The sequence below is a fragment of the Anomalospiza imberbis genome, chromosome 6 (assembly GCF_031753505.1).
Source record: "Anomalospiza imberbis isolate Cuckoo-Finch-1a 21T00152 chromosome 6, ASM3175350v1, whole genome shotgun sequence".
Classification (NCBI taxonomy): Eukaryota; Metazoa; Chordata; class Aves; order Passeriformes; family Viduidae; genus Anomalospiza; species Anomalospiza imberbis.
In genome coordinates, this window is record NC_089686.1 from 5,325,976 (window position 1) to 5,342,161 (window position 16,186).

Genomic DNA, 16,186 nt, shown 5'->3' on the forward strand with positions numbered 1-16,186 from the left:
TGGCAGGAGGAATCTTGTCATCCCAGGGGCTGGCTCTGCTTCATCTCCCACCAAACCCACTGCATCCTTCTCTGTGAGCTGTACTTAAAGCTGAGTTCAAACAAAATGGGAATGGGAGCAGCTTCAAATCAGACTGATCAGAGACCTGGGGTGTGGGGATTGGCAATAATGTCCTGTGTTTATGTTACCTGCAGGCAATGGGCCACAACAGCTCCTGAAAAGGAGGAGAGACACACTTCTCTGTTCAACATCAGTGGGCACACTTCTGTATGGCTGTGTTAGGCACGTTTCCCCATCCTTCCTCTCTGTGATGGGGCAGATGCTCTTGGTGTACACGGGGCTGACTGGCATTGTCAGGCAGGTAGTGACTCACTGACACATGAGTGTACCAATTCTCACCTTTTAGATGCATCTAAGAGGGAAAAGGTTTGAGAAGAAAACAGAGCAGACCCCTCATTTTTCTCCCCTCTGCCTCACCTTTCCACCCACCACTTCACCCAAAGGGTAACACCGTTGTGAGGGGACTGAAAAAAGGAGCAGGCAGCAGGCAAAGCAGAGCTGACCCCCAGACAACACAAAAAGGTGGCAATTCTGGCATTTAATAATCCTCCTCACAGTGAAATTCACCCTGCATGCTCTCCAAGGAAAGGACCTTACTGCTTGCTCTTATCTTGCCTAACAAAAGAGCCTGATCTTGACTGGGTCTCCAGGCACTACATCTAAAATAAGATCTAAAAACAATAATCAGCCCAGAGCTTTTCTTTTTCCTGAGAAATCAGGGAGCAATTTGTGCATGTTAAGAAACACATCCAGCACTGCAGCCTTTCAAAGTCATCTGCTATTCCCTTGACTTCCCTTGCAATGCAGATTATCCAAATGCAGATCCCTGGGTGCTCTCTGACACACAGTTCCAGTAAATATTTACATCCCCTCTCTTCCTATTTTGGGTCGAAATATGCTAAAAGGATGCATAGGGTATGCCTCAGCATTTTACAGTATCTTCACTTTGGTCAGCAAAAGTGAGATCCTGTGGGGGTGACAGCTGAAAGTGTGCTGCAATCTCACCTTTCTAGAAAGATTCAACCTCCTACAGTTAACCCTGATTTTTAAAAATTGCAGGTAGGGGGTTATACATACAGGTATGATATGGGTCTATGCCTGACTCAAATCCACAAATAGGGTCTGCAGCTCTGAACTCCAGCCTTGCCCACAGGGCAAAAGCAAAGCTCTCATCTGAATAAATCCTGAAAATCTCATCGGCCAGCATCTCCAAACCAGTGCAACAGCAACAGGAGCTGAAGTCAAGTGGTCTATCTCTTGCAGAATACCCAGGGGAGCATAGCTATATGCAACAGAGATATTTACACAGTGTTTGAGGCAACATTTCTACTCTTAGCAGACACAGAGGTGCCAGGAAATGATTCGACTCCCCAGGCAGGATTCAAACCACAGCACAGGCAGGCCACGATTATCACATTGATCTTTTTAAACCCCCTCTACGTAGCACCAAGCATGAGCTAAGTGACCACTGCTCATCCAGACACTGCTCTCAGCTGCTGCTGTGGGTTGTAGTGAAAGGCACAACAACAAAAAAGGCTGCTCAGGCTGTCCCCATGAAGTGCCAGACCCCAGCCATGCTAAGGAACAGGCTCCAGTTCCCTCCCTTCCTTCACATGTAGGGGTGTAATGCAGACAGTTTGATGAGCCATTGTGGCTCTCTTTCTGTGGGATTTGAGGTGAAGAGGGGGAATAGCTGCAGACAGCTGCCCAGATTGGTCAGGGAAAGGGCTTCTCACCTGGAGAAGAATCACTGAGGGAAGGCACTGACACAGCTGAACAAGGGGTGCAGGAACAGAAGGAGGCAAGACTCCTTTCCAAGGGGTAAGAGGTGGCATGTTCCCCAGCCAGGTGTGCCTGACAAAGATTGATCTTTCAGCCTGCATGGCTCTACATGCTCCATGAGTTGCCCCATCAGCCCCTGTGACCCTATGCAGTGACCTGCTGGCCATTGCCAGCTCTTTGCAATGCCTCCCCTCAAAGGGAAGGTCTCACATCCCAAACTGAGCCGATCTGGGCCCACAGAGATCACTAAAGTCACTGCTGTGTGCACAGCCAAAACATCCACTCCCTCCTTTGCAAAAGGCTTGCACCTGACAGCCACTGGCACTTCAGGGTGGGGTCACTGCCCCATTCCCTGTGAGCTCTGTGACCCTGGGGACGTTTGGCTAACACATCCTTTAGCATTTTTCCTCCAGCACCCTCATTTATTTCCTTTTGCAATGTCGATTTGCCCAGCCAGCTCAATGAATAATTCAGCAACATTAAACATGTGCCAAAGCTGTTTCAGCTCTTAGGATCAGCTCTTTGGTCATTTTCTCCATTTAAACTTCATTCCAATATTATCTCCCCTTCATTGCTGCTGGGGGAGCAAGATCTACAAGTAAAAAGCACACTGCCATCGTTATATGGAAATATAACAATATATATGGAAATTCCCTCTTTGATAGGAATGGTGTGCTGCTAATCATTCTGCTGGATGCCTTGCTGCTTCTGCTCACTGCTTCTGTTAATGATGGAAAAAACAGCTTTTTTTTTTTTTTTTACAGACATCTATTGGATATAAAGTTCAATAACCACGCAATAAGGATGATCTCACAAACCAGAATTCAGAAAAAAAACAAGGTCATTTCCCGGTTTTGTTGTGTGTTCCTGGTGTTACAGCAGTGAAAGCAATTCTTCACACCCAACAAATCAATTACTCACACAATAAATTAGCCAGTATCGGTCCTTTTTCAGCAGCTTTTCTAGACAAAAGACATGTGCACGCGAAGTGGAGTCAGTGTGTGACAGCCAGCTGCAATAATTGTGCACATGAAGGGGAAGGTGAGTGCTCATTTCAGAAGGCACATTGCTACTATGGCTTTTATTAAATCCCACTCATTTTATCACTCCCTGGTTGGAGCAATAAGCCTTTCACTTTCAGCTAAGGGTGAAACATGGCCCTGTTTCTGCAGCAGCAAAGCTCCAGAGCAGGAATCCCAGACAAACAGGGAAGTCAGCCCATTCTCCCTCTTTGGGAAGTAACTTCCAATTCTTTGGAACAACCCTTACACTTAACCTAAGCAGGTAAGCACAGCTGTTTGTGTTCCAGTGTTTCAATGCTACATTGGCTGACCAAGTAACCTTCAGAAATCCTGGCTATTAACCTCTGCTGGCTTTTCTTCAGGCTCCCCTACCTTGTGGGTTGCTCAGATACAGACCTTGCCTTGCTGATGCTATCAGCATTTCATGAGGATGTATGCAAGGACCCCCTCACACACTCTTCTGTAAGGAACTGTCTGTATCCCTAAAAGAGATCAGAAAAACTTGTCTGTGCAATGCCTGCCTCTGCCAACAGCACACACTGAATGAGCACAGATCCTGGGCTGCTTTTATGGGAGTTGCTCAGAAAACAGTGTCTCTGGCATTGTCCAAGGCTGGATTTTGATCTTACACCACTGTGGATCCCAAGTAGCACCAAGCAAGGCAGATGCTTGTACCAGCCAGGCCATGGTGGTACCAAACCCTGGAAATCTGAATTTGTTTTATCTCTTGTATTTTGCAGTCTTGTTGCATCTTCTATTCAAAAGATAAGAAGCTATTAATAAAAATTAAACTTTGCTCATTTGTATGAAATGTGTTGCTCTCATCCCAGCTGGATGATGTAACAACATCAAAAGCTGTTTCCCTGGCAAATTATCCTTTAGGATCCAGTTTGAAAGAGGACAGTCTTTACTGAGATTCCTACATTACCTGGCAGTCTGGATAGTCTAATGACAAATCCCTAAGGCAAGGCAAATTTGCTGCCTTGGAAGCCTTATATCTCCCTTTCTAAGACATGGCTTTTTTGCCAAGGTAATACTGATTATCTGTGTCCTTTTTAGTGCCTCTCAAGTTACCCCTGCTCAGAGTTCTCCTGAGGTCACCTCTCACTGTAGCTTGCACTCTCATGAACTGAGCTGTTAATTATTTTGATATGAACTGGGAGAAATCTTGAACATCTTTTCCAGCGATGTTGGAAAGTTGCAGGAAAGTATTGGAGGACTTATTCCATATAAAATCTCCTGGCACCAGCTGGGAAAGGGTTTCTCTGAGCAAGTGATATCAAAGGGCTTTCAGTGCATAGACTCAAAGAGTGAGTCAAGCAGAAACTGCAAGGAACCAAAAAGAGAGGTTCTGGTACCAAACCCAACTGGCAGGGTTTTTCCCCCCAAAAATTCACTGCTGTGTAAGGTAGCTGCAAATCTATCACGTTTTGTGTCTTCTGAGCCATGAACATGCAAGGAAACAATCACTCAACCATCTTGAGTGGAAAAACACCAATTTCAGAAGCACAAGTAGCTTTGTATGCCAAATTTTCAGAAACAAGACTCAGCTGGACCCTCCCAGACCCAGAGCACTTGTGAAATTGATCATCACCGCTGAAAAGACAAAGCTTCACCTTCAATTCTACAGCTGATTTAAGCAACCCTGACATCCCCAGATATCCCCACCACAGGCAGGCTTGCATCTGGCAGACCTGTGGTGGGGGCAGGAGATTACTGGAAATAAAACCAACCTGTGTGCATTAGGGGTTTTTTCCACAGTTGTTGGTATTTCTCACACACAAATGAAACACAGCAGAACCAGAACACCAGAATGACCTCTCACCACAACAGTTCTCATGAAACCACTGAGCTGCTCTCAGAGCCAGAAGGGAAAGAGGGTATTTGTGATATCTCTCTGGAAAAAAAAAAATAGCAGACTAAATTGCCCAAGTTGTGTAAAGGTCAGGAGAGTTAGAAAAAAATATACTGCAGAGGAATAAAACAAAGGAACGTGGTAACCAAGGTAAGATGAAGAGCTAAAGTGACAAGGACATGAGACACTTCCTTCAGGGGGGCATTTGGATTGAATGTTGGATCATTGTATGTCCCTTAATTTCTATATTGTTCTGAACTGACATGAACTCATCAGCTCCCCAAGGAAAACAAAAAAATAAATCCCCTTTTCAGTCAATATAGTTATTATGTCCCAATCAGCAGTGTACCCTTGGAAGCTGAGGAAAACACCAGGAAAATCAATACCCACCTCCAGGTTTTATTCCCAGTGGAAATATATCACTGCCCACCCTTCACTACAGTCAAATACATTAATTTTAACTTCATGGTATCTACCAGACACAAATAGCAATACCCAAGGAAGTCCTTATTCTGCTGAACATCTGAGGAATTAGAGCAAACAGGTTCAGGAATTTGTATTCCACCTCTCATTGAGACCTAAAAATATATATTTTGTATCATGGGTGCTTAAATTTAAATCTGACCTGAAATTATTCCAAACCCTTAAATGAAACTGGTAAAAAACCCATAATTCCCAGCTCACAGAGCATTGCAGAGGTTAAGAAGCAGTGTTCCTAGATCAGAAAAAACCCATTCCAGGAGTTCCCTGCAAAACACTAAATTTATGAGAAAACTGCATTAATAAGAAAAAATATTCTGTGTTAAAGAAAAAGAAATATGTTTTGATTTTTCCTTCACTTAATCTGTATTCCACTGTATAAACTTCCTAAGCACCTTCTCAGCTAAAACCTTGAATTGGTATGGATGCCTCATCCCTGGAAATGTTCAAGGCCAGCTGCTCTAGTGGAAGGTGTCCCTGTCATGGCAGGGGTTTGGAACAAGAGGATCTTTAAGATCCCTTCCAACCCAAACCATTCAGTGATTCTAATCCAGATCTTTTAATATAATAATAAGGTACATATATAGAATATACTATAATATATATTATATAACTATAATATATAATAATATGTAATTTTAATCTATAATAATAGTAATATATAATATATACAAATACATATAAGTGTCTTCAAATATATAAAAATTAGTTAATTTTTAACACATTAATTATAATTATATATATTATATATTAATGTAGTTAATATATAATAATTTACAGAAGACCTTACAGGTTGTATAACTTTCACCCCTTCATTATTTATGAGTTAGTGTTTGGGTTTTTTCCTGTTTCTGTGTGCCTGGAGTAAACCTTATCTCTGACTATATATTGTGTCAGCCACAGAAAAGCTATCATTGCTATCTCATAGGTGCTAGATGTTTCTCTGTCCATGACATCTCTCAGATCTGCTGGAATATCCATCCCTACATCCAGGCATCTGCAAAATCTGTCCACCATCAGATTGTCAGTGTCACAGCCTTGTCTGAAAGCTGAGTCATTGATCCCTGACACAAAGAGACACTAAAAGGGAATCTGTGTCAAGATTTTGGCTTTTTTTTTTTAAACTATGAGTGATGCTGCACTTGAGGTGTGCCTGAATTAACAGAAAAATCACTCATGAAAAGAGCAGTTGTCTCCTTGCAGCCTTTCCCAGCAGCAGAACTGAGCCAACTTTGGGTGCTCAGCTTGGTGTGGCATGGACATAGACATGGATGGAGGAAGCTGTGGACTCACAGAGACAAGTCTTTGCACAAAACACATCTTTTCTCTCCATTCCTCTTGTTAGCAGGTTCTTGTTTGTCTACAGACACCTCCCAGCTCTCTGTGCTTGGCCTGGACTTTGCTGCTCATGGCCTTGACACTTAAACATTTGACACAACCATCAGCTCCCTGCATGGAGTTAAACAAGTGGCTTTCTGGTGTTTGTTTGTTTTTCTACTGGTCACTCTGTAATCTTGACCTGGCAGGAGGATTTTATAAACACCATCTTGTGTCATATCTGTCAGAAAGGTACTCTTCTGTCTGAGTGCTGCAACTGATGACAGCTCTTCAGAGGTTGTCCCTTGCTCTGGAAGGGAAGATATATAAAAGCGGAAGGATAAAGCCTATAATTTTTTATAGCTCAGTACTTAACACTCACAGGCAGTGGAGTAGACAGCAGTCCCAGGAGAAGACATGTGATCCTCCCACTTTAGAGCTATACCCAATTTTAATAGCCCCTCTGAGCATCCAGTCACTGTGTTTAAGATGCTTTGACACGCGTGCATTAAAAGTTTGACCTTACCCAGCAGATAGGGAGTAATTTTCACCAACAGAGACAAAGATCAGGGAAGGAAAGAGATGCTAGAAGTGAAGCAGGTCAAATACTCAGGCTATAGATAACACAGGTTGTGGCATGAAGGGGTGAGATTTACTGAGACATTTCTGAAGGTCATAAAAAGGTCATGCCCTGGTATGTACGTGGTGTTCACTGTGAGAGGGATTATTGCAGTAATCACCACTGATCCCAGCCACTGCCCAAGCAAACCGTTATCTAGGGAGAAAATCCCCCGTTCTTTGCTTTGTTCTGATCCTTTCCACCGTGCAGGCATCTCCTCTGAGTGACCCCTCCTCACTTAGCAGACCCTGCTATGCTCCCATCAAACCAGGACTCCAGGAAGAACTCCAAAGTCAGCACCTGACTATTTCTCAGCTCTCCGTGTCCCCTCTGCAGATGGGACAGGTGACACTGCAATCACTCCTGAGGCCAGAAGGGGCCGAACTCCCTCCTTGCTTCCTGAAAAAGGAGTGAAGGACAAACCCTGGACAACACAGACCCGCTGGCGTGCACGCTGCTCATTTCCACCACTATGGCCCGCACATCTTCAGCTCAGCTCTGGCTGAGTCATCACAGCTTGATGGGTGACAAGCTGTCAGGTGGCAGCTGAACTGCATGAAGTGGCCAGAAATGTGTGTCTGGGAAGTTCTCTCTCCTCCTCCAAAGGCAGAGGAAGAGTCAGTGCCGGTATGGGGAAACTCCTCCAGTCACAGTGGCTGCAGTTGATGTCTGGGGCCCAATGGTAGGAAAGAACAGAGGGGACAAGACAGTTCAGGAAGCTTAAAAACATAACCACAGAGGGAAAAAAAAAAAAAAAAACCACCAGGATTTCTTAGCCTAAAGTAAAGAAGGATGGAAGACTGTTAACAGTTTTTGAGAGACACCTGGAACTAGCGGAGGATCTGCCAACAGAAGCCTTTCAAATGAGTCACAAGCATCTGTCAAGAGTGTTCTACCAGGAATCGTGGCAGTGGGCCAGGAGATGGGCTCTTGGGACCTCGTGGAGCTCCTGCCAGCCCTCTGTGTCTGAGCTGCATTGAGTGGCACCTCTCCTTTGCCCTGCTCTGCCCGCAGGCAACGGTGTCGAGGTGTCAGCACAGAACTGACCCAGCCTTGCAGGCTCCAACTCCCAGCTCCCCCAAAGGCTCTGCCTCGGCTGAGAGGATGGACAGAGGTGCAGAGGAGGCCCTGAGCCACCTGACTAAACTGCTTGGAGAGCAAGGGTTGGACCAGCGGCCTCCACAGGCCCCTTCCCACCTGAATGGTTCCATGTGGGAGGAACCACAGAGGTTCACCAAGCTATTCCAAGATTTCATGGCAAGACCAGGACTAGGTTCCCATGTTTACTTCTCTGGACAGGTTTTTATCCCACTCCTCCTACAGCATCACAAGGTGTGGACACTCCACCCCCAGGCAGGACATCCCTCTCCCCTACACCTTTTCCAAGCAGGGGCTTTCCAAAGGATGCAAAGCTACCAAGAGCCCCATAAAAAGCAAACTGAAGCGCAGAAAACAGATGGGCCAGAGTGTGGAGGCACTTACAGCAGATGGCACTAAAATATTAAACTAACATTACCGTATGCTTAAGCCTTGGCCTGGCTTGCTGCTGATTGCAGAGCCAGGCTGGTTAGAGCATGCAGATGAGAAACAAGCCTCAGATTGCTAAAGCACCCAACCAAACATCCCCCTCCCATGGAAAAATGCCTCGCTAGCAGCTCCTCCAACAGCAGGGATGTGCTAACTCAATGCAGACAATGTTTAGCTGAACAAAAAAGCATTCCCAACAAATTCAGGTCTTTCCCAGATCTCTGCTGGAAAACCATTTCCTTGAGAAACTCTGTAAAATCAGTTTGTCTGTGACACCAAATGGAGGAAAAGCCCACACTGCTTAGTGTTTGTCCACTCTGGGATAGCCCTGGACACCATGGGACAGCACGAGAGGCACCAGGAAGGAGGGAAAACACCTTCTTCAACCCAGGGCATTTGCCACTGTCACTCCAAACCCGGAGGTGATCCTGACTGCAGCTTGTGACACTCCCTAAGAGTCACCAGGATACCCCACGGTGATGGGTGGCCCTGAACCTTGGAGTCCCTCATGGGTGCTTAGAGCCACAGCAGCCACCAAAGGTGTGTGGTAAGGACAAACATTTGTAGGGGAATGACTGGAGCAGTGCTGTGAAAGCCTTTCATAAGGCATCAAAATCAAGATGCTTCGTGTCAGGTTGGCACAGGACTGTGCTGCAGAATAATGCACTTGAAATGATTAATTTTATTTGACTGTGTGTCCAGCAGGATCCTGCCTGAAGCCTGGGTCCTGCCCATTGTGTCTTCTAACCTGTGAGTGACAGCCCACAGCCCCAGGCCTGGGCTTTCCCTTTCTTAAGTGAAATTCTGCCATAAAGGAAAAACAAAAAACCAAATTAAAATAACCATTACTTTGAATGTCCACATCCCTTAATTTTTTATATCTTTAGATCAGGCATCTGATCTGAGAGGTAACAAGCTGCTGCATATTTCATGAAATGGATCAGGAAGGAGGATCCTTCTAATACTCTCACAGAAGGAGCAGCTGGGGAGAGATGTGATCCTCCAGCATAAGGGAGATCTCCTCCCAGGACCTGGTCCTCAGGCTGTGGGACACCAGCACAAGGTAAGCCAGGCCATCCTGGCAGAGAGTGGCCAAAAGGCACCACAAAGGACTCAGGAAAGTGCTCATCCAAAGAAAGGACTCAGGAAAGGAGAGGACTCAGGAAAGGACTCAGCCGAAGAGCTCCTTCTTAGCTTGCCTTGATCCAGGCCTCTTTTGGGCTTCTTGCAAAATGCCCTGGGCCAAAGGATTGATGTTTCCAGGACAGCAGGTCTTTTCTGAAATTCCCTGTATGCCCAAGCCATGTGCAAGCCCAGCACATAATAATTTAAAAAAATAATAGAAAGGAAGAAGAAATTGAGCTGGCTGCCTCCCTTCCTGCAGTGCCACAGCCAGATATGCTCCAGGCCCTGTTGTGTAAGGGCTGTGCCCACCCCTGGGAGGAGATGCCAGGAGTGATGTGAGGGCTGCTTGGCTGCAGCTCTTCCTGCCTCTCTGTGCTCTGCAGGAGGAGTTGGCAGCACTAACACGGGTAACAACTGCACAACTCCAGCCGAAGCCAAGCCCGGGGTGCATCGAGCAAAGCCATCATTCTGACCATGTGGAAAAGCAGGAGAGGCTGCTTGGTGATCAACAGCGTGGGAATAGCTCCACTCCATCGAATCCCACCAGCTCCGGTAAAATGGAGCTGGGAAGTCACTGCCCGTGTTTGTTACTGCCACTGGATGGCAACAGACCTTAGGCAGAGATCACTGCGCAAACCTCACACGCACTTGCTGTGCTCCACTCTGTTATTCAGAGCCACGGCCAGCAGGCACACCACAGAGCTCCAGAGCCCACAGGCTGGCAGCAGCACAACCAGCAAGACTGCTCCTGGGGTCAGGTGGAAGGCTGGGCTTTTCCTTTGCGCAGCCTATGCCTTTCCTGCATTCAAGATCAACTTTTGTCTCCCCAGCTCAGAGCAAACTCTTCTGATGAGCAATGCAAAATACATTATTGCCATGGAGAGGGGGGAAAAATCACCTGGTGGGATTACAGTACCACACCGAAATAGTTAAGGCTTACATTGAAACTGGTTGGTGAGTGGTTTTAAATTCCATGTACCTGGTTATGAGCTGGCCAAGGGCCACGGAAAGATCTACAGCGGGGTTTCAAAAACACAACCAAGTGTGTTGAACAGCTTCATTTGATCTTGTGTAACAAGTAAGTAATAGGAAACGATCAAGGTTTTTCTGATTTCTGTATTTAATAAGGACATAGTTTCATCTTGTTAGGTTTCTCTTAATGATAGCTAACCATGACTAAGAGAATTCTCCAGTTAGTGAATGATGACTGTTCCTGCTTTGGGTGACATCACTCTGCTGCGTGTCACTGCCCCTTCTCCCCCTGTTCTCATCACTTTGGCTGAGTGTGGCCCATGCCAAAAGCCTGCCAGGTGCCTCTGAGTTGGCACAAGGTACAAATGTGATGCTGTGATGTCCAGCTCTGCCAAGACCACAGCTTGATGCCATGAAAGCAGTCCCTGTCCCAGTGGACGTGCTCTGCCGCATCATTTCCCTGCCAGCCAATGTGTCTTGGGAGGACCCGTGGGGATGCTCTGGGTCTGCCAAGCCAGTTAAGACATCCCTCAGCTCACCTGTGATAACTGATAAAGTGCTGGCTTTCATGTGGATTTCTTGTGGATTCTCCAGGTGAGGGACCAGGAGAGAAGGAGAGCCCCATACACCACATTTAACATAACAATTTAAATATTGCCCAAATACAGCAACTCACCCATGACTGGAAGGCATTGTAAACTGAATCCTACTGTCATCCAAACTTTCTCATCTTGAACCCACCTTCCCATATCTAGAAATCAGCTTTTAAAAAAGGTGCACAAGTTTCACCAACAATACCCTCAAGAGGCTCTGTGTTTTTGTTTTCCTTGCCTTAGGCACCAGGGTGTCTTGAGAGCAAAAAAAGCACATACTGAATTAGTCCTCTTTGCACCACCAAGCAGTAATTAGCTGTCTTGTGAGGAAAAGTTCCTGCCTCTACTGTCCTAGGGGAATAAAGATAGGAAACATGGATACAGGGACAAAGTCTGCTCATGCACACAGGGATTTTCTCTGAGCACCATATGAGAAAACCACATTAGCATCACTTTAGGCAATGACAGAAATAAAGAGTTGTGAAACTTAGGCCAAAAAAAGTCTTATTATGATTGAGGGGTACTAAAAATTGTAAGAGATCCTGAAATCTCAAAATTGAGGGACAGAACACTAGCTGTCCCTGTGATAGTCCCCAACTCCTTTCCCAAATCCAAGACCAAATTTTTAGTGTTCTGTCCAGAGCAACACACACACACTGGGATTGCAGAGACCCAAACGCTAGACTGAAGGAGTAGTGTTTAAATTTAATTTAATCAGCCCTACAACTTGTAGGATTTGGGCAGAAGCTTGTCTTGTCCTGTCCTGAAAAATAGGAATTTGTTAAGTGTGAAAGAAATGCTTTGAGCTCAGACTATTTGTGAGGGAGATGAGATGCACAGCATGACATTGGGAGCTCTGAGAGTCTGCCAGGAAAACACACCTACAAGCAACAATCGTGTTTCTTATTCAGACTATTAATGCCATTAGTGCATTACCACTCAGAATCAGTATTAACATATTCTGTTTGTGCTGCAGATCTTGCAGCCCTCAGCACATCCTGCAAGTTCAGGCTGTCTCCTGACCAGACTTGCACGCTTGTGTTCACAGCACACAGGAAATGGGTTTTAAAGTGTGCCACTCACACACGCCTGACACATCTCCAGACCATCATGTGGGACACGCCTGCACAAACGTTGGACAGAGGAAAAAGATCTCTTTAAGCAGGGTCTGGGGGTTTCTTCCTCTCCTCCAATCTCTATCCAGCTGTTTGCAAGGAAGCAGCAGCTCTTCGAGTTCCAAAAACAACACATCTGACAAGAGCAGTCACTGCCCTACAGCCCAGCCAGGGGGGTGGCAAAGCAGGGCAGATGTGGGACACTCCCAGTGTCCCTCCTTCCCACACCAGCCTACAAAGCCAGGGCACACAAAGTGCTACTTAAAGCTGGCATCTTGCAAAGAATGTTTTTTTTTTTCGTGTAGTTTGTGACCCAAGCCCCTTACAGGCTACAGGGACCCTGGCAGTGCCAGCATGCCGTGACCACCTGCTGCCCCTTGGTGCTCAGAGTTCAGCTCAGACTAAAACCTGGAGCTGTCTCTAAGGGTTTGGTGGGTCCTGTTAGACCACAGTGTCTGGACCTGGCTGGTTCTGCACTGGCTTTGACGGGATCCTTTGGGGAGGCAACTTAAGCTCACCTTGAAGTGTCCTGCCCTTCCCCCTCACACCACTGGATTCAGGAGGAGGACCTCAGAGGAACACTCAGGATGTCCCCTAAGTCCTGCAGAGCTGGGATGAGCCACCCACTTCCCTGCACTGGAAGCATCCTCATTGTTAAGGATGGAGGGTATCAGCCACCACGAGAAAGATTTGTTTAAACTGCACCAGCTTCGGTATCACAGATGCACTGGATGGTTTGGGTTGGAAGTGACCTTAAATATTATACAGTTCCAACCCCGCATCCACAGACAGGGACACCTTCCAGTGGACCAGGTTGCTCAAAGCCCCATCCAACCTGGCCTTGAACACTTCCAGAAACACCCAGACTCACCAAACCCAACTCCTCCCCTCCTCCAAGTCTTTCTCTTTTTTTTATAAATGCATCCTCAAAATCTTTATCCTTACATTTTTGAGAGGGGCAGGACCACATCCCTGATTGCAACCCTCCCCTGGGACAAAGCAAGTAGTATTTAAAAGGTAGGATGATCATTTGTTCCTCTTTGTCCTCCTGCTACCTGATGTTCAAATCAGCCTTATGGTTCTGGAGTTGCACCATCCTGTATCTATGATTAAACCTAAAAATTATCGCTGCTGGCATTTGTTTGTTCCCTAAGAGGATGGGCAGGTCAGTGATGCAGTGTGGATTGTCACAGGCATGCCCAGCTTCCACCTGAGGGTATCCTGTGCCAGCAGCTCCCCCTGCTCCACACTTCAAACCTCTCCCCTGCAAGGAACAGGCGCTTCTCCCTCCCCCTCCTCTCAGCAGCACTGCAAAAACCAACATAACATCTGCATTTACCTTTCTGCTTATTTAAAAACGGCAGTAGCAACGAAGCCAACGGACTTTTTTTGCCAAAGTCCTTGGAAGACACTTTACTTTGGTTAACAACAGTTTCTTCAATGGGTTTCTTCAGTTTTACTCTTTCCTTCAGCTCCTCGGTGCTGACGGCAGAGGTCGCGGGCTCAGCGCCTATTTTTGGTGCAACAAAGGAGCTTTTCAGGTAGGACGAGGACTCTGCCAGGTTTTCCCTGTTCATCCTGCTCTCTGTCATCTTGCTGGCCTCGTAGTCTGAGGCGTCAGTGCGCGAGTTGTTCTCTTCCTTGATAATGTCCATGACCTTGGGCTTCATCAGGGGGGAGTCCTGCTCCCTCTTGGGGCTCTCCTCGGAGGCCGACGAGGCATCGCAGGACTCGATGATGAGCTCGCTGTCGAGCTCCGCCTCCCGCTCCTCCCGCAGGATGCTGTACTGGATGGAGGGGGAGGCGGGCGACGGAGGGGGCCCCCCGATGTGGCTGAAGGTCATGTAGTTGGAGTGCAGCACCTCCTCGGCGGCCAGGGGGTCCTCCGAGACCAGCTCGATCTCCGAGTCGCCGGACTCGGCGCTGCTGGCTTCGTGGTCGGCGTGCGGGGAGGCGGGAGGGCGGCCGGGCTTGGCCCGCTGCTCCCTCTTCGCCGCGGGAGGGGCGGGCGAGCGCTGCGCCCCCGCGGGCTCGAAGGAAAAGCTCTTGGCTTCCTTGATGGCACTGATGAGCTCGTCCTCCGACAGGCTGCCTTTGCCCTGCGACTCTGAGCCGGACGGTTCTGCCATACAGGAGGGGAAAAAAAAAAAAAACAAAAAAAACAAAAACAAAAAAACCCCAAAAAAACCCAAAAAAAAAAAAAAAAAACCAAAAAACAAACCAAAAACAAACCAAAAACAAACCAAAAAAAAAAAGGAAAAAAAATTTAATAATCTTATTTTCTAGCGGCTTAGATTTTTTAATCCAATTATATACTATAATTATGCAATACTATGCAATAATGTAATACTATACAATAATGTAATACTATAATTAATACTATAATTAATATTAAATACAAATAAATACTACAATAATACAATAATAAATACTACAATAATAAATACTACAATAATAAATACTACAATAATAAATACCACAATATTAATTTTTAATCTAACTATACAATACTACCCAACTCTTTTTTTTTAAAAAAACCAAACCTCTACCCTAAAAGCTCCATCTTACTTTATATATGTTACTATATTCTAAACTCTTAAACTCCGTATTCTACTATATAATATTACACACTTCTATTCAAACTACACACCTACAATCTTAATTCTATCGTTCAATTTTAAAATCTTTCTCCATAACCTCAAATCAAATGCATTATTCTCTTAAAAGTCAATACCTATCGACATAAAAAAAATCTAAAAGTCTCAATAACCAAAATTCCAACAGATTTCACAGCAGCATGTATCCCTCCAGCAGGGCTGGGAGCACAGGCACAAAGTCTGCCTGTCTGGGATGACTAACAGTAATAACAGCTTGACCTTATACAGCACCTCTCATGCAGGTACTCATTATAAAAGAAGCATCACTTACTGAAGAAAAGGCTGAGGTACAAGCCAATGCTGACCAGTGGCTCAACAACGTGATTTTCACCAGGAAAATCATCAGTCGAGAGGAGCATGGGCTCAGGACACACAGGACAGCATCAGACTGTCACCAACAGTCTGTTCTGGGGACAAATACACACATGGGGCTGGTGGGTTCTGCTCATCCTAACAACCCACGTGTAGTTACCTGTACTTTTGCCAAACTTTAGCTTTCAGGTGTGGAAAATTTAAGATCAGAAACTTTTTTTTTTTTTTTGGTTTGTTGACTAGTTAGGTTTTTTTTATTAATTTGGGGTTTGTTTCTTTTTTCTCAGGGTGTGGGTGGTGAATTCTCTCTGTTTGCTTTTAGCTCAGTTGGGTCCAAGGATGAAACTTACTTTTTTACTGTAATTCTTTATATCATTATGAAGTATATTAACAAAAATAATGACTATCTCATCACCCAAAATTTGAAACAAAACAAAAATATTAATAACCTAGTCTGCGTTTTCTGACTGCAATTCCCCAGTCACATCGACACAGCCATCAAGCACACATGGAAATTTGTCCTCTGGAATCCTGAGTGTTCATTCCCTAATTTAAAGTCATTTTTAATGTGATGGGGTCACTAAGTGGCACTGCAGGTTGTGAGGAGTCAAGAAAGCCACCAGGAAAATAAATCCCCAAGTTTCCTCCAGCAGATGCTGGTGAAGAGGTCCATGGCAGGACAGTGCCTGCAGGTATCCACAGGGCTGGGTCCCACAGTGGAGTGGAGGAAGGTTTGCAGATGACACAAAA

The 16,186-nt window shown here is 45.7% G+C and overlaps 1 protein-coding gene across 1 annotated transcript in view; it reads right to left on the minus strand.

Moving 5' to 3' along the window:
* RTN1 (reticulon 1) overlaps positions 1-16,186 on the minus strand; it is a 117,468-nt gene that overhangs the window by 31,547 nt on the left and 69,735 nt on the right. Inside the window, exon 3 of the mRNA XM_068192120.1 lies at positions 13,807-14,589. Within this exon, the coding sequence (XP_068048221.1) occupies positions 13,807-14,589 (783 nt within the window). The remainder of the gene's footprint in view (positions 1-13,806; positions 14,590-16,186) is intronic.